General features: G+C 47.0%; 1 protein-coding gene across 2 annotated transcripts in view; it reads right to left on the bottom strand.

Moving 5' to 3' along the window:
• The window catches only part of LOC119170145 (uncharacterized), a 33,017-nt gene that overhangs the window by 10,576 nt on the left and 3,496 nt on the right, over positions 1–18,945 (bottom strand). Inside the window, exons 2-5 of one of the 2 annotated variants that reach the window (XM_075879302.1) lie at positions 13,017–13,149; positions 10,972–11,069; positions 10,069–10,192; positions 5,195–5,403 (exon numbers count right to left, since the gene is read on the bottom strand). In XM_075879302.1, the coding sequence (XP_075735417.1) occupies positions 5,195–5,376 (182 nt within the window). In that variant the 5' untranslated portion in view covers positions 5,377–5,403; positions 10,069–10,192; positions 10,972–11,069; positions 13,017–13,149. Of the gene's footprint in view, positions 1–5,194; positions 5,404–10,068; positions 10,193–10,971; positions 11,070–13,016; positions 13,150–18,945 lie in introns of those variants that run through there. The other variant, XM_075879307.1, reaches the window with a different exon arrangement.

The following is an 18,945-nucleotide window of genomic DNA, read 5'->3' as shown; positions in this document are numbered from 1 at the left end:
CCCACATATCAATCAATCAATCTAATTAAACAACATTTGAGAACACAAATAGTCTGACTAACTCCAGGAAACGGTGAGCAACATGTATTTGGTCGCGTCGTAATTGCGTGTTCCGGCATATCTTTAAACTCTGGCTAAAGTTACCTGGGACACCCTGCATATATAGGAAACTCTATGGTTATGTACCGTACCCTCTCACTAAAGGTACATCCCATATTTCAACCACCTAGAATGTTCTCAGGCTAAAACGTCCCGTCGGTTAAGTATAGCTCCCACATACCACAATATTAAATCACTCAAATTTGTTTTCGTATCAGATTGTAGGTCCCTTGAAGTGCGTTTCTACATTTGTTCGGAAGGACATTAAACTTTTAAGTTGGAAGTGAAGTTACACTTGAATTTAAGATTGACAGTGATTCAATGTCGGCTTGGCGCTGACCGTCAGGCAAGCTATTGCCAACTCATAACTTCCGAGGCAGACACTGCAGTGTAAACCTTGCGAAAACCACCCCCCGGAAGAAGCCCTGGCGGCTTTCTTACCGCACCTTACAACAAAAGGTCGCACGCAATTCGCTCGCGTAAACGACCTCCCGGTGCGAAATTGCGTGAGTCGCCGATAGAGAGTCGAGCGCGACTCGCGTGCACCGTGTTCATGTATTCAAGTTCTTCTCGCGGAAACGCGAGCGAAAGCTGCATATAGACGCGTCGTAGCGTTCGCCGGCGATGCCAATCTCGGCCTTGCGGCACACTTCGTCCATGCAACGTCAGTTTCAAGCGTACCACAGCGGTGGCAACGGCGACCGTGAGACGCTCGCCACCTTCCCCTCTTTCGCTTTCCATTTCATTTCTTTCTCTCTACCCGACTTTCACTTCGAGAACGCCGCTGTGAAATATATCGAGGGTGAAGTCAATCGCGCTAGGCAACTCTGCGAGTTGCATGCACAGGCGAAGGTGTGAGGCATAAGTGAACCGGTTAAGATCTCCAACTCGGATATTCAGCACTGCGCCGTGTGCACGGCGCAATTTCTGTACTGTTTGTTGGTTTGGTCGCTTGTTTAGCTGTTTCTTTTTTGTCTCGTCTGATCTTTCTTTATCTCTCTTGCAGCAGTCATTACACTGCATAACGGATGAATACGTACGCGACATTGATCTCAGGGCAGAGCAGTTCTTAAGCAGCCTTGTCAAATCCTTCGTGCATGTTCTTTTTTTTTTTTCAGCAGAGGTACGGGATCCGAGTATACGTTTTTATTGAAGGCTACGAGATCAACCGCTGTGGCATAGATAGTACAAAGAGGTGTTCTGCGAAGCATGTGCTAAGTCTCAAGTCACAATGAGCACGTCAATGCGTGTATTGTACGCGTGTACGTATACAAATAACTAAGGAAAACCAGCCGCCTGCATCGGTTGTAGTGTACGCGCTTGTAACCTGAATAGCATGTTCTTTCCACTATGTTTTCGATGAAGTACTCGGCTGCTGACCCGCAGGTCGCGGGTTCGATTCCCGGCTGCGGCGGCTGCCTTTCCGATGGAGGCGGAAATGTTGTAGGCCCGTGTACTCAGATTTGGGTGCACGTTAAAGAACCCCAGGTGGTCAAAATTTCCGGAGTCCTCCACTACGGCGTCTCTCATAATCAAGTGGTGGTTTTAGGACGTTAAACCCCACAAATCAATCAATATGTTTTCGATGAAGGCGAAAATGCTGTAAGCCCGTGTGCTCAGGTTGGGGTGCTCGTTAAAGAGCCCCAGGTGGTCAAAATTTCCGGAGCCTTCCACTACGGTGTTTCTCATAGCCATATGGTGGTTTTGGGACGTTAAAATCCACATGTCAGTCAATTCACTGTCTTCTAAGATAAAGAGGAAGCGCTGTTCCTACTCTTGACAGGCATTAATATGCGCAGCGGCGAGCGCTGGCGCTATAGATCCGACGAATGCGATGTCTGACCGCCTGGAAACGCATTAAAATGATTCCGTGCACCCTGGCACATTCCAGCTAAAGAAGGCGAAGTTTACCGCCTCAAAGAATAAACCATATAATGCTAAAACAGAAAACTGGGCCAGTTGATTTGTTGAATTCGACATTTTAGTGTCGCTACAAAGCGAGCACTTTCGACGAAGACCATAATCCACATAAAATAAGAATGAACTCAATTAGTACAGTGTGTGTTCCTGGGATCCGTTTATATATCGTTTGGGTAGCGATGTTTAGTAACGGCAACTTCCGCATCACAATCTGTTTGAAACCCTATACCGCTAGCAACGTACCCGCAAACTGACAGCAACCAAAAGGATGCTCCAAAATAAAATGTACGCCTATATACCTAACCTCTCCTCCGCGTGTAGCACGATCTACGCGCGAATATTTACGTACGCGTCACAGCACAACAGCCTCGGCGTCACTGCATGGTTCGCTCGCGTGTACATGCGCGAAATTAAAAAAAAATGCGAAGCTGGCTGTTTCTCTCACTCGTTCAGTTCTTTTCTCCAACAACTGGCGCATTATTTCTGGAAAAAAGTTTTTTTTTACTTTGTTTAGTTCAAAAGAATCAGACGGAGCGGCATCGTTCCGGAGATGTGTTTCACGTTTAGCTAGGAAAGCTGTAAAAGCCTCCTTCGAACAGCTGGCAAGGTGTGAACGGGCGCGAAGTGCTGCGTGCGTGTATAGCACTCGCCTTTCGTGCTAGAATTGCGGGCGTTCAATAAAGCCAAGGCAGTGGTGAGATGCGGCTTCAATTCACGAAGCGTCGCACAGACGTTCTGTCCAAGTATCGAGTCTGTGCACAACATTGAGGACCGCTCATGCTACTGTCAACCTGAAGTGAGCCATTGTGTCGAAGTGAATACGCTGGGACGTCAATACCATGTCGAACCTCCAACTCCCCTTCCTGAATACGCGAATACTGGCGAACAGTTTTTACGTACAACAGGCTTCGAAAACGTGGGCTTGTGTTAACAGTTGATGGTGAATAGGATACATTAGAAGAGCGGGTTTTTTTTTTCGAATACAGGAACTGGTCATTTGTGACACGGAAATGATTGTTATTCGAAATGGGCTTGTCAGTGATGACCAATCCTTAGAAAGAAACAACTGCGCAAATCGGGCATTATCTTGTGCATCGAGGGCTGCAGATTGCATGCCAGAAAATGAAATTGAGCAACGCAAGAAAAAAAAAACAATAGCAGTGCACCACACATATACGGCTTGCGCTCAAAGCGCTAAGCTGATGTGCGGTATAGAGGAAGATGTACAAAAGAAGAAGAAAACAAAGAAAGTCTGCGGAGCGAACGGGAAAGTCATTCTTCAACGAGCTGTTCGGCGAGAATAATTAGAGCACGAACAGCTGCACGCCTTGAACATCTCCGCATTCCACGTTCGTGACTGTGGGCTGCCCGCGCCGCTTTCGCTGGAAGATTATTTCCAGACTGCCAGGACGGCCCGACGAGGCGCCCGAGAAATCAATTTTTAAGCATCCAAAAGCACCGCACGTAGGTGATGGGTGTACGAAGGCCATAAGATAGCCGATGTATCAAGTTCCGCAGCTAAAAATTCCCACCAGCGCGATACTCGAGTTCACACAGTTAAGCACAGAGTGGTTAAGCATACAGTCATTACGGAACATTGGCCTGAAGTCCGGTAGGGTAAGCGACAACTATAGTGTTGTTGTCGTATCATCGTTTGGTAAATGAATTTTCTTGCGTTCGATCGCCTTTAAAAGACGTTTAGCCCATCTTGCCTCACTCAAATAATAAAAAAGAAACGATTTTCAGTAATCGGGGAATCCCGAAATTATTGCTATTTTACGTCTGTATCATAGGCGAATCAATAAATCTAATCGACTGTCGGTGCATGATCCTGCGACCGTTGGTTCATTCACAACTCTCTCAGTTTCATGCGCATTCAAGGGCGAACGCAAGCTCTAAACTTATCATTGCTCACCCAGCTACTATCTTACTGGGTCAGTCCTCTGGACCACATCGCATCCATACCTAACCGCAAAAGTTTCGTGCTATAATGTGATCAATTTCCTTGATAATATTGCATAATGATCTTCTACTATACTAGTTATCAACTTTTGCTTTGGTATACCCTTTAATTCATTGCCGACTTTTTTTTTCTTGTCAAAATGGTTGATTTGACGAGTTGGTGATTCAAGCATGGTGTGAAATGAATGTCTTGCCCGATTTGAAATGACTGTATGCATGGTTTGTGAAATAACGTGGTTTGAAAGGCCACGCTTGTCCGTGTCTTTCTTGTCTCTGCAGGTCTACATATGGCGCTCGTATTTAAAACCATTTTTCACCCTGTTAGCCCTCGTACTGAAACGTTTCTAAGTGGGCGTGTAAGGAATTGTGAATAATAAAAAAAATATCGAGGTTTTTTATGCATTCCCCTAAGACAATGCATAGGCATGCACAAGTTTATCCTGGGTGAAGGGGAGGAAGGTTCACCGCAGCGACCCCTCTCTCTACTATATCAATGTATGGCGCGCCCCTCTCCTCTTAGGTGACTAGGAGAACGGCTCCCCCCACCCCCCTCCCGGGCACACACCTATGCCCAAGACGTCTCAAACGCGAAAGCCACCTACTCAGTCGACGCATTGATCCACTACTCCAACCTGAAAACTTTCTGAACCTAAAGGCCTGACCGCACGTACCCACTGCATGCGCATGTACTTTTGGCAGCGCTTGGCTTTTTGACGCGGCGCCGACCCTCTCCCAAAGAGAGGGCGCTTGTGGTACGTAAAACTGCGCACTCTCTCCATAGGGAAAGGACGGCGTTAAAAAGCCAAGCGCCGACGCGCTGTAACGCGTGCGTGTGGTCATGGAGGTGTTTTCGCACTGCCTCCAGGATTGGTGGCGTTGCAAGCTTTGGCACCATGCATGGTTTTGCACTGCCTCCGCGATCGACCGACATCTCAGCAGGTGACGCTGACATAGGATGACTTCACCACATGATGTCATGACGACGATACAGTGTTGTGCTAATCTGTGCCGACATCACGATGTCATATGGTTTCGTGATCACGTGATGATCATGACATCACTAGTGTTGACGCTGACGCCGCGAAGCGCCGATACCGCCATTCTGTTTTTCTGTTTGATGGGGCATCTAAGGCGTTCGCCTTAGAATAGAACTTAAAGTTATTGACTGACAGGCTACGCTCGAGCTAGTCGCATGCTTCAGCCGCGTGCTTACCCCAAGAACAGCGTGTGGAAGACGAACATGAAGAGCGAGGACATGACGCGCACCATTGCGGCCATGCTGGGGATGCCGTAGAAGCAGGCGTCCAGCAGCACGCCCAGGTCGGAGGCGGCCCGTGACATGTGGTACACCTCGTCGCCCAGGAAGAACACAGTCTCCCATCGCAGCAGGCTCATGGCCGATGCTGGAGGGGCATTGGGGCCCTGCGGGAAGATATATGGCGGTTTTATCCAGATGTCAGGACAATATCCGTGGTAGGATAACTAGATACCAGCGTTCCTTCTTGCAGGTTAGTGACACGCGCCACCATACTGTGTCGGAACCAATAAAGAAAGGGAAAAAAAGGCACCATATCCACGGAGTGAATGATGGAGAGTGGGGCAAAGTATTTGTCCGTCCATTCGTTCTTGCTTCCGTCCGTCCATGCGTCCGTCTGTGTGACCGTCCGTGCGTCCATCCGCCCGTCCGTGCGTGCGTCTGTTCATGCGTCGGTCCCTGCGTTCGTCCATGCATCCGCCCCTGCGTCCGTTCATGCGTCCATCCATGCATCTGTCTGTGTGTCCGTTCGTCCATCTATTCAACACTCCAAGTACCATCATCTCGCATGTTTTCATTATACATTCCCCATATAAAAGCACCGCCATCCAGCGGACATTCCAAGGACTAAACGAGAAGTGGCACACGCACACCTTCTTACGCTTCCGGTCTACTTCCCACCTTTAACCACCTCGAGTTCATGGTATATACTAGTTCACAGTATTCATGGCACTGCGGCCCAACGCTCGCTAAACCTTTCCAAAACCAAGGAGGTTACGCCCAGCGAGTATAACGTAGCAACACTTTCTTGTCAGATAGTGCTCAATGTACATGCTAATGGGGACCGTAGCGTGCACGCTAACTAAAAGCCGAATGCTCCTGTCTCTCATTCTCCTTTAGCAGCCATTAGCATGTACATTGAGCACTATCTTTTATTGTTCAGACCTCCAAGGTGGTGCCGGTGAGAGAAGAAATCTCTCACCGGCACCACCTTGGAGGTCAAACTGTTATACTTGTTACACACTACAACGGCTACGAGGGACGAACGGGTGCCGCTATAAGGAACTTCGCCCCTAAAAAAAAGATCACAGCTTATTCACAGAGTGCATGATGATGACTGGGGAGAAACATTCATCAGTCCGTCCACACTTCCGTCCGTCCGGTCATTTTTGCTTCCATACATCCGTGCGTTCGTTCCTTCGTTCGTCCCTCCATCCACCCTTCCAAGTCCATCCGTCCACCCCTGAATCTGTCTGTCTGTTCATCCGTCCGTCCATTTAATGAACACTCCAAGTACCGCCATCTCGCATCTTTTCATGATATACTCATCATATAGAAGTACCGCCATCCAGCAGACTTTCCAAGGACTAAACGAGAGGTGGCACACGCGCACTCCCTTACGGCCTGCGCTTCCCAACTTTCACCGCCGCTAGTTCATGGCACTGCGGCCCAACCCTCACTAAACCTTGCTAAAACCAAGGATGTTACGTCCAGCGAGTTTAACGTGGCAACCTTTCCTGGTCAGATAGTGCTCAAAGTGCGTCCTTCTATTACAAGTTTTTTTTTCTTTAGTAAGCATCTTATTCAAGGTAAACTTTATTGGAGATTAAGTCACTGATATTCGTCTCTGCAGGTTATTCTATCAGAAGCAACTATCTTTTTTATTTGTGATTAACGTGTGCGGGTTTCCTCCTACATTCACAAGAGTGCGAGCGCGCCGCTTCTCTTGTCCGGCCATGGAGGTGGTTAACTACTACTACTACTACTACTACTACTACTACTACTACTACTACTACTGCTACTACTTACTACATACATACATACATACATACATACACACACACACACACTCACATGCATACATACATACACACTCACATACATACATACATACATACATACATACATACATACATACATACATACATACATACATACATACATACATACATACGTGCATGCATACATACATTGCGGATGCACGACCCACGGCTTGAGAAGCTTCGCCCCTAAAACACCTGCGCGCATAGCGCAGCACAGTCACAGCGACAGCTGGACGAGCGGAATTTCTATAGAACCCGTTGTAGACTCTCCTGGGGCTGCTAATACAAACACACCTGCAAGGTATACCTACTATGGCATAAATCATAATTTTTGTCTCATTAGGAAGCACCCACAACGCCATTATTCGTCATTCTGCAGAGAAGCGAGGTACCCAGTACGTATCTGCCACGAATTTTGTGCCCTTTGTTGGTGCGGTGAACGATGACATTACAGCTGAGCCCTTCGCAATGGATTGGAAGCATTCAGTGACCCGGTCATTAAGCGATCTGTATTGTGCGATGTGTGGTCGCAAAATTTGCATTATCCGTCGCCTACTTGTAATTTTACTCTTCTGCCACGCTACATTACATATTAACATTGTTCGCTCCCGTCATAGCACCTGTTGGAGGACTTTGTTCGAAGAAGTTTCGGGCTCTGGCATGCTTCAGTGGTAGAATGCTAGGGTACACCACGGAGAAGGCCCAGGCTCGAACCATGTTTCATTCTGAATATTTTTTTTTATTTCGCACAACAGCGATTACAGACACCAGCGGCGGGTGCGGACAACAATACGGCTCCAAAACTGCCCTTGTTGGTATCTTAAAATAACTATCGCTGTAAAACGGGCCAAATTGTCAAAAAAACACAGCGAGACCCCATCGCACGCAACTGTGTCAGCGTCCACCGATGCTACGCATAATAGCGGTGATGCAGCCTATACGGGTTCTTTTCACCTATAGATCATTTTAAGAAATCGCAAAAGAACAAAAGGAATTGCTAGCTCAAGAAAGCCACGGTTCCTTTATGTTTTGAACCTCGTATTAATCTTTGATATTTTGTACTTTTTACATCCTATTTACTAATATTTCAATCTCCATTGATCACTATAATCTAATTTCTCCTGAAAAGCATGTCTGAGCTCTTCAAGGCGTTTTCTGTATTGATTCGATTGAACGCGCGATGTTGTATTGACACTACTCTAATGAGATCTCTATTATATGTATACTTTTGTGTGCTCTCTTCTCGCAGTTCCGCTTGATCACGGAGTCCGTTTAGAATAACATTCGAACGGTTCAGTTTTCTCCTTATTGTGGTTACTGCTGTGTTTCTGCTTTGCTGGGGGTGGCACGACCAAGTCGGGCAATCACTCATCATTTAGCTGTGTCCCCCAAGCGAATTTAGTGACAATTTCGGTTTACTACCTTGGGACCTCCTCCTGCATACTTACTCACAATGTACATTTACGATACTAATAAAGAAACATTGATTTATTGGTTGATTGATTGATTGATTGATTGATTGATTGATTGATTGAAAAAACCATAACAAACGCGCACGACTTCGTGTTCATTCCACGCTCAATGATATTTTCCAAGCAAATAAATCAGCAATAGACCAGTAAGGAGAAATTTCATATCTTATCTTATCATATTCTCTGTGACGACTAAATAATTTTTTGCACCACGATGATTCGTTCCAACTAGGCGTCCAGAGATTCCCTTCACGCTAACAACAAATTTTCACCTAATCGCCCAATTTTTACTTGCTCTTAACTCCTTCCCCCCCACCCCTTGTTGTCATAACAGCCTTGTACTTTTCTGAAGCTTATCACAGTGATTATCACTGAAGCAGCACGGCCTTCCATAAAGCGCTCATTGTCACTTGAAACACGTATTCGGCGGCGCACGTATTCAACGCACCAAGGCAGAAGACCTCGTTTGCATTCAAGCTCCGGACGAAACTTAAATCGGCAGTGATTAGTCTGGTAATCCGATATCTCCGCTAGCCATTTTGTGTTCGCGTAAAAAGATTAAGTTGAATACATTCTCATTGAATATTGATCAGCCGCTTCACCTCAGGCAACCGAACGACACTGCACATTATATACAGGCAGTACAAAAGTTTTCCTGCCGAGGAATCTAGCTTCTAACGCTCTTCGAGCAATCAGATAGGTCATTGACCAACGACTCTTCAGCGTTGGCTGATAAATCTATAGAAACGTAAACAAGCCGTCCAGTTTTCGAGTTGCCGTCAACGTCATCGAAAGATTTTCCGTGACGTTGCTCTGATGCACTTCCTTCGCAAAATTTCTTTTTATTGCCTTTCCTGAATGATAACAGGTTCAGAAAAGGCAATAAATAAAATTTATGTAACCGGTCACTTCAGCGAGCGGTTCTTCCTCACACAACAAGGAAGTACAAAAAAAAGAGAGAGAGAGAAAGACAGAGAGAAAGAGAGGTTGACCTTATTTTTAGACCTGAGGGTCACATGCGCTGATTTCTCGTAGGTATAGGGTACCCACCCGAGCGACTATGTATATACACGTTGTTTTGCTGAGCACCACGCCGTAAGCGTGCTTGCACCTATTTTACTAGCATACAGTTACCGAGTGGCAGCGATTCTTCGCCTCCAACAGCACGGGCGGATGATCGATTGCACGTACTACCGTTGTGATTGGTTGAGGTGTGGCCAGGGGCCTTTGCAGAAGAACTGCATGGTGTCACCCAACAACAACTGAGTGTCAAGTCGTCGTACAGCTACGACGTGAAAAAAAAGAAATAAATAAAATGCTTGACGGTGGGAATCGAACCCATTATACGTACCGCATCGGCGTGCGTGCGTACGTTAAAAAAAAGCAATGAAATATCTCACTTCGATTGGTGTGTGACAGAAGGTGGGGAGCAAAGGTTCAAGAGACAAGTAAAGCAAGTAACAGAATAACAGGAAAAGGTGTATCTTTTTCGTATAGATGAATAGCGTGAGCGAAATCAGCTGAGGCAGACACTCACCACAATTTCCGCTGGACTTGTCCGCAACCTCGACAGAGGCAACGCTTATCCGTTTTTCCTGATCAAGAACATTTGGACCGGAATCTGCGTCACGTTTGGTCTTCATATTGCGCGTCACATTTGTCTGCAAGATAGCGGAGGAAAAAGCGCAGCGGTGAGATTTGGTCGAAAACAAGACGAGCACTGCCACTGTTAGAACCGCTAAAACTTCGCACACATATCTCACTGCCGCTCCCCTTTTCCCAAGCTCAGACATTCCTGACAATTATTGCCTTGGATGCACTACAGATCCATATCCTAACAACTGTTGCATTTCAAATTCAGCGGTGCACATTCTGCATCTGCAAAGTTGTTTTTTTTTGTTTTTTGAAGACTCGAATTCGCATTATTTAAACTACATTTTCTCCTTCTCCCCCAATAGAGCTACGCTATCGCTTCCTTAGGCTAACAGTAATTCTACTCGCCTCCTCATTATTAGAAGCTCATTTTGTTCTAATGACCACTACGACATTGCCTCATTACGCTAACAGTCATCTGCCACCCCCATCAGTTAGTTGCTTGGCCCAAGTTTGTTGTGCCAAAGAATGTGTTAAGGAGTCGTGTGTTACAGTGAGCTGCAAAACGAATCACAGCACACCAGATGATTCATGGAGCTGCCAAAATGTCGTGATGTACTGCTTCTACTCCACCATCTTCTCTATAGAGTAACGTCATGGCACACTTGTATGGGCAGCAACGTTCGCACATTCTTGTACGAATACTTAACGCGCTTTGGCACGTGCCAGTATGTTCTATAGCGCTTCCAATCTCAGAAACCGTCAAGCGCTTAGTAAAAATGGCAATTCAAACAGAAAGATACCTGTTGCAAGTAAAGGAAGCTGACTGGCAATGGTAGCGACTCACCGAAGTCTCAAGCCGTGAAACGCCAGCAGCAAGATGTAGCGTACGAAGTTGGCGACGCAGTAGTCGTCCGTGCCACTGGCGAACACCACGCCGATGATCTGCAACGAGCAGCGAGGCAGGCGAGAAATGTCTCTCGGCACCATGGCTTAAAAGCAGCGTCAACGGGGCGAAAGCCAGCGTGGTACACGCGCTAGCTCGCCGCAGAATACGAGAGGAGCAGCTGGGTTATTTTTAATGAAGCGTGAGAATTTGGAGGGTTCGTTTCTTTGTTTCACACACTGAACTTAACGAAAGCAAGCAGATAATGAAGCCGAGAAAGGTGTAGGGGATGTTAATTGCGCTGCTTTTCTAAGAGTATTGCAGTAATTGTGATTTGTGATATATGCAGATCTGTGAGAACGGTGGAAGAAAAGACAACTTGCAGGGACCGAATCTGCAACCTTCGGATTGAGCTGCCGTAGATCAATTGGCGACAGCATCGTCCGCGGAGTCCGAAGGTCACAGACTCATCGCCTTGTGGCAAGTTGTCTTTCGTCCCCTTTGCTCTCTTCTCGTTCGTATCGCAATCACCGCAATACACTTAAAAACAGTACAATTAACGTCCCCTATCACTTACTTTGTTTCATCGTTTTCATTTTGAATTATATATAGTAGCACAACCAACTAGTTACTCTTTTGACCTCTTCAAATCACTTCCGGTAGAGCACTCCCGGTTTTTGGAGTATACGAAAAAGGTCGTGTAAAAGCAAAACTGGCACTATATCGATGGTTCTATATAAGTTGACAGGTATGTTGGACAGATGTGATATCAGAGCGTAAGCTTATTTTACATATATTTATTTATTTATTTATTTATTTATTTATTTATTTATTTATTTATTTATTTATTTATTTGAATACTTTCCATGCCCGAAGGCTTTACAGAAAGGAGTGGGGGTTATACAACAAAAAGTAAGCGAAATGTTACAATTGCTGCAAAATGGAGAGTTTGAAGTTTGCAGGGTCGATGAGGGATGCGGTGGCAGTGGAAAGGCAGTTCCAGTCTTTGCTTGTTCTGGGAATGAAGGAATCACTGTAGTGGTTTGTTCGGCAAAATGGCACACCTACTTTAAAGCAATGATCGAAACGAGGTGAAATGTAAGAGGGGGAAGAGAGAAGGCTCTCTTTTAAGGATAGATTGTAATGATAAATTTTATGAAAAAGAGAGAGGCGAGAGCATTTTCGACGGAACGATAAGTCGGTTAGGTTCAGAGTTTTTTTCATGGCTGTGACGCTGACATGACGGGAATAATTGCACAAAATGAAACGGGCTGCACGGTTTTGAACGGCTTCTAGAGTGAGAGTTAGGGTTACTTGACCGGGATCCCAGATGGCGCATGCGTATTCCAGTTTAGAGCGTACTAACGTTTTGTAAAGGTTTAGTTTCACTGACATGGGTACGGAAGAAAAGTTTCGTCGCAAATATCCGAGCATGCGGTTAGCATTATTGGTGACGTATTCGACGATTTCCTGATTGTTAGTAATGTTAAGCCCAAGATATTTATACGAGTGCACTGAGGATAAGGGAGCATCATTAAGAAGATACATGCAAGTGTTAGAAGCTGAAGTTTTTCGAGATACACGCGTGCTTTTACATTTGGTTGAATTAAGTTTCATCCGCCAGTCACGACACCAAATAGACACGTTATCTAGGTCATTCTGAAGTCTGATAGAATCAGTTGGGTTAGTGATTTTGGAATACAGCACACAATCATCATATGGGCCAATGAACAGTCAGAATAATGAATAATAATTAGATGAATAAGGTCACTGAAAGAGCAGACGGTTTTATGGTCAGGAGCTGGAATACTGGCGGCATCTGGTGGGGAACATCTCAATCACGCACTTCTTTTCACGTGGCCTCTGAGATCCACTTCTTCAGTGCGATGAAACACTAAGTTAGCCCAAGCATCCGATGTGTGAGCGCCACTATAAGACAGCATCAAATTTTATTGAGAATACCTCCATAACATGTATATATCAACAAGTACAAGTATATAGCACACCTTGATAACGGCACAGACGGCGCAGTATATGTGGAAGACGGTGTCCAGCTGCTGCATGTCTGCCTCCATGGCCGCCATCTTGGTTCACTGAGGAGCGTTCAGCTGCTGTACGGTGATGTGCTGCTGGAAGAACCTGTAGCACATGCACGAAAACGAAGCAAAACGTCATTACACCTTACAGTGCACAGACTGTAATAAAAAAAAAACAGTGGTTTGAGAAAATCTCACGGGCTCAAAAAAAGGGGGAGGAAATGTTCTCAGATCTTGCATAAAGTATTCGTTGTGCGGACTTTTTGCGCGACGCTCAATTCCCGTCAGCCATCAATTTTTCTGTAATGTGAACATGGCTCCCATGTTGATGCCGTGACGTCATGTATTTTAGTATTTTATTGCCAGCATCTCTTTATATTTAATACTCACTCACAGGTAGTTGTGATATGGCACGATCGTGTAGCTTATTTATTAAATGCAGCATCTATGAGCAACCCGTATGTCGTATCACATAAATGAGCAAATCGATGCAAGCGCATGAGCTGCCCCATTTAACATGCGGCATTACGCACCCCGGATCACGGGCTCCAGCTTTAACAAATCAGTTGACTTGTTAGTAGCGCAGTGCATGATGGTATAAACAGAAGTACACCTAACATCTGCAAATACTTTTGTGAGTCTACTTTTGACCAAGTGCAAGTATTGCTTTACCAGCATACATTAGTGAGCCGACAAGGTTTAAGCTTTCATCTAAATATGGCTTGCGCAAACCAAACAAAAATTCACAAGCTAATACCCTCACTCCACACGACCATCATCGTTGTCTGGGTGCAGCATGCTGTGCCGCCTGTCTGTCCCTCGTAGTGTCATGGGTCTGATTGCTGGCGGTCGCACGGCGATATAATTATAACTGCCGTGGAATGAAAGAAAAAAAAAACGCCCTTCTACACCGACATTTCTTAGCCTGATAAATGATTACGTGCCGTTAAAGTCAACTCTAAGCTTTACACACAGTACATCCAGAGAACGCCTACCACTGACCGTACATCGACCTCAAAGCGCGAACGCTGCAGCTTCGTGACGTCTGTGAATCCCCGTGATGCGTCACACTCCCGTAAAATGCACCCTATATTTACGTATAACTGTCGCACGATGATGTTGTTTACCGACGTATACCATTTGTACAGACAAACCAGGAACCGAGAATAAAAGAATAACTGCCAACGAGCAGACAACCACACTTCAGCAGCAACAAGAATGCAAAACAAAGGGCAGAAAAGAACAGAAAGTGCTGCAGATGGAATATTTTCACAAAAGGAAACAGCGACTCCATAGCGACAAATAATCCAATGAAGGGTGTTCCTGTCAGGTGCGCAGCACGCCGTGTGAGTGACGTTCTTCATGAATGAAGGATGCGCCGGCACTAAAAGAAGACGCAGTTGAAGTAGTACCATGGCCGCTGAATGAAAGAGCGAGCGCTTTCATCCAGCGGTCGTGGTAGTACCAACTTTATCATCAGCCTTTACATTTTTTTCTTGTTCTACTTCTTCATAAAAGATTAGCCGACGTGTAGGTTACTATCAGCTTCAAGAAGTTCCGAGGAACGCCTGGGCACCACTCAAGAGGATTTCTTGCCACTTGGAGGTGCCAAAGGACTTCAGAAAGCTCGTCACCCCTAGGACGCTCACCAAACGCTGACCTGGGGAGCCGCCGGCAGCTGCACCGACGCTGGGGACGCCCGCGTCGGAGCTTCATCCAGCTATGGCTCTCAACGCGGCGACCGACCAACAATACCACCTCCTAGACCAGGATGGTACAGCAGACGACCAAATGGATCAACTCCAGGGCGACCACGATACGGTGAGCCGAGACGCTATCGGCGCTCAATCGCATGCAGAAGAGGACGCTAGCTGGCAGGCAGCGAAATCCACCAAAAAACGCAAGCAAGAGGCACTGGAGCGGAGGCGCGGCAGCGCAGGGCTCCAGGACCAAGTTAAGACAGGCACGCCAACATTCAAGAAATTGCCAAAGCTACCGCCGTTGCCGAAGGACGATTACAAGATCGTCATTCGTCCAAACCAGGGCCTCCCGCTGAGAAACATTCTGACTCCTACGCTTGCGCAAGCAATCATCGAGGCATGCCAAGCTGGCATCAGAGATGACCATTTCATCCTTAGAATCAACCCAGGGTCAAACATAGCGATTCTGTCGACCAAATATGAGGAAGTGGCGGACAAAGTGCGTCTGATACGCGCCCTTGTGCTTAACGGCAGGGCTCACGCTGTCCGTGCCTACGCCGCAAATGGAGACGATACTCTGAGAGGGGTGATTCACGGCGTACCGATGAACACCTCAACCGAAACTCTCATGGCGCACCTACGTGTCAGAACGCACGGTGTGGAGATCATCACTGCCAGAATGATAGGCACAACGAAAAGCGCAGCCATTACATTTTTCGGTCCAACGCTACCTCGTACCGTCTACTATTACGGGGGTGAACTCCGCTGCTACCCCTTCCGACCTACGATTCAAGTCTGCAAGGTCTGCCGAGAAAAAGGACACCGCGCGGACGTTTGCCCGCATCCGGATCGCCCCATTTGCCGGCTGTGCGGACTGACTAATCCAACGGATGGACATCCGTGTTCTATTAGTTGCGCCTCGTGCGGGGAGGCTCACCCCACAGGAGATCCAACTTGCAAAAAAAGACTTAAGCCGCCGAAGCCTAAACAGCCGCAAGTACAAGCAGGCCACAGTGATAAGCTTCAACAGGGCACTAGCAACGACCCACCGAGGACCAAGAATCTCCGCTGGTTCTCCTCCGAAGAGGAAGAAAACGCCTACAAGTCAGCCGATGACAAGCACAGTTCCCGGTCGCATTCACGGTCCCCGGGCAGAAAGCCGCACTCGCCATCCAAGAAGAGCGCGCCAGCACCGACTCAGCAGAACCTCCACCGCAGTCCTCCAGGAGGGGGAGCCAAAGGCAACGGCGGGGATCAAGGATGCACCCAACAGGCATCATCACTTCCGGTAAGCTGGGCGGAAGCCGTGGCTCCCAAGTCTGCATGTACTCCCCCCATCACACAAAACGTACACTATCAAGCAGTAATCGCTGAAAACAAACAGCTTAAGCAACGCCTTGACAAATACGAGAACAAAATAATGTGGCTCGAAAAACAGCTGGCCCAATTAATGGGAGCCACCCCGAAAACTACAGTCCAGGCCTCTCAAAATCTAACTAGCCACCCAAGCGAAAAGCTACGGGACAATGGGCACATCCAACCGCAATCGACACCACCACGAGATCCTGTAGCCAATATAGGAACAGAACAAACAGCGACAAACCTCACTTTACAACAACAACTGCAGCTAATGCAACAGCACATACTGCAGCAAACAGAAGCCCAAATGAAACAGTTCTTTGTCGAATTTCATGACCTGAAGCGATACGTTCATGAAAGCCTCGACAAAGAAACGAAGCGTCGACGTAAGCAGAGCCAACCGCGGTCCCAGGAGTCCGACGCCAAAAGCATGCTTACCTCGGACGCTGAAAGCACACTCACCTCCTCGCATCATGGCAATTAACCGACGCATAGCAAACGAGAATCTCACTATATGGTCCTGGAACTGTCGTTCCCTGCACAACAAGCACGCTACACTCACTCTATACATAAAGGCGGCGCTGGTTCCTCCTGACGTAATCTGCTTGCAAGAGGTGGGAGCCAGGCCTAAAACAGTTTCTGGCTACAAACTATACATGGATCCAAATACACCTAAGATTGCGACACTCGTCCGGAAAGAATTGGCAGCTACATGCATAACGGCACCGAACGAAGAGACGCAACACCTTATCGTAACGCTCTGGCCAGCGAAGAAAGGACGCCCGAGGCAGGTTATATGTAACATATACAGTTCCCCACAAGACAGAAAAGCAGAATTCAGCAATATCTTCCACTATTTGAACAACAAGCTTCAACCACGCGACCGCTTGATCATCACTGGGGACTTCAACGCTTGGCACACCACATGGGGTTATAGCGCAGACAGACCCAAAGGTACGCGACTTTTAGAAGCGATACAGCGCTACGACTACACACTCCTCACGACACCGGGCATACCGACTCGTATAGGAAACAGTGTCAATAGGGACACCACTCCCGACCTTACCGTAACCAACAATGCCGCGACCATGCGCTGGAGTGTGCTGGACGACAATCTGGGCAGCGATCACAATATTGTGCAAATAACATATGAAACAGCTCGACTGCGACGCCCGCTCGGAAAAGCCAGACTGACTAACTGGACTAAATATAGAGAGCAACAGGAAGTAGACGGGCCCAAGCCAACAACTATAGCCCAATGGACACCGTACATTAAGGGTCTCTATGACAAGAACACCAAGATATATCAAACAACTACCGACGCACCTGCCATTGACACCCACTTGACACATCTTTGGGAAGCTCGTCGAGGCCTCACGAAACGGTGGCGCCGACAAAAGCTAAATAAGAAACTCAGACTCCGTATAGCGAAAATCACGGAGGAAGTAAACGCATACTCAAAGGAACTTTACAACAACAACTGGCGCACCTTCTGCGATTCCTTAAAAGGCACATTAAGCACGAAAAAGACGTGGAACATCCTACGGAGTCTTTTGGATCCCTCTGAAACAAGAACCGAAACAAACGCTACCCTTCAACGGCTAGCTGGGGAATTTCAAGGTGATCCGGATCAGTTAATAGAAGAGCTGAAACAACGCTACACAGGAGAACGCAAGCGAAACGTTAGCCCAACACCCAGTCAAGAATACAATGGAGAACCCAACACTGAGCTCGACGCCCCCATAACCTTTGCTGAGGTTTATGCAGCGGCTCAAAGCTTCAAAAGAAATACAGCGCCCGGATTGGATGGCATTACAAATGCCATGGTACGGAACCTCAGCGATGAAGCATTACAAGCCATCACAGACCACTTTAATCAGGAAGTCTGGACACCGAGTGGAAAGATACCTGCAGAATGGACGCTGGCACAGGTTGTACTCATACCTAAACCAGGCAAACGGCGAAGCATTGATCAGCTACGACCAATTTCTTTAACGTCATGCATTGGCAAGCTCTTCGAAAAAGTTATACTCACTCGCCTTGACCAATACACAGAAGAACGGGGGCTTCTACCAACATCTATGTACGGATTTAGGCGAGGAGTGTCTACCCAGGATATCTTCTTACTGCTCAAAGAGGAAGTGCTTAACCCAGCGCCAGGTAGTCTCAACAATCTACTCGTTGCACTCGACATCGAAAAAGCATTTGATAATATTGCGCACTCTACCATACTAGACGGTCTTGCAGCCATAGGATGCGGACAACGCATATTCAACTATGCCTCTGATTTTCTTGGAAATCGCAAGGCGCAGATTGGCATAGCTGGTACCAAATCATCACCATACGACCTCCCACTGAAAGGCACACCTCAGGGCTCCATCTTGTCTCCATTTTTATTCAATATCGGCCTCCGGAAACTAGTCCTCCAGCTGGAGACTGTACCAAACCTGGGCTGTGCCTTTTACGCGGACGATATTACGCTATGGGCAACAAAGGGCTCCTATGGAGAACGACAAGATGTACTGCAAACCGCTATAGACATGATTCAAGGCTACCTCACTGCTGCAGGCATGTCGTGCGCACCTAGCAAATAGGAATATTTGCAAATAAGACCCCCACGCACTCGGTCCAACCGTGCACCCGCGCTGCAGCTAGAAATTGCCGGACAGATCATCAACAGGACCCCAGTAGCTCGAATATTAGGCATGCACGTGCAAGAAAACAACAGCGTAAAGACTGCAATAGGCAAACTCAAACACACCGTAAAGAGTATTGCATCCCTTATAGCTAGAATTGCGCGAAGTAATGATGGGATGACAGAGGCCGACACGGTACGCCTT

This window comes from Rhipicephalus microplus, chromosome 2 (assembly GCF_043290135.1).
Source record: "Rhipicephalus microplus isolate Deutch F79 chromosome 2, USDA_Rmic, whole genome shotgun sequence".
Classification (NCBI taxonomy): domain Eukaryota; kingdom Metazoa; phylum Arthropoda; class Arachnida; order Ixodida; family Ixodidae; genus Rhipicephalus; species Rhipicephalus microplus.
Note: the sequence above shows the minus strand (reverse complement) of the source record. Positions and strands in the feature narration are given on the sequence as shown.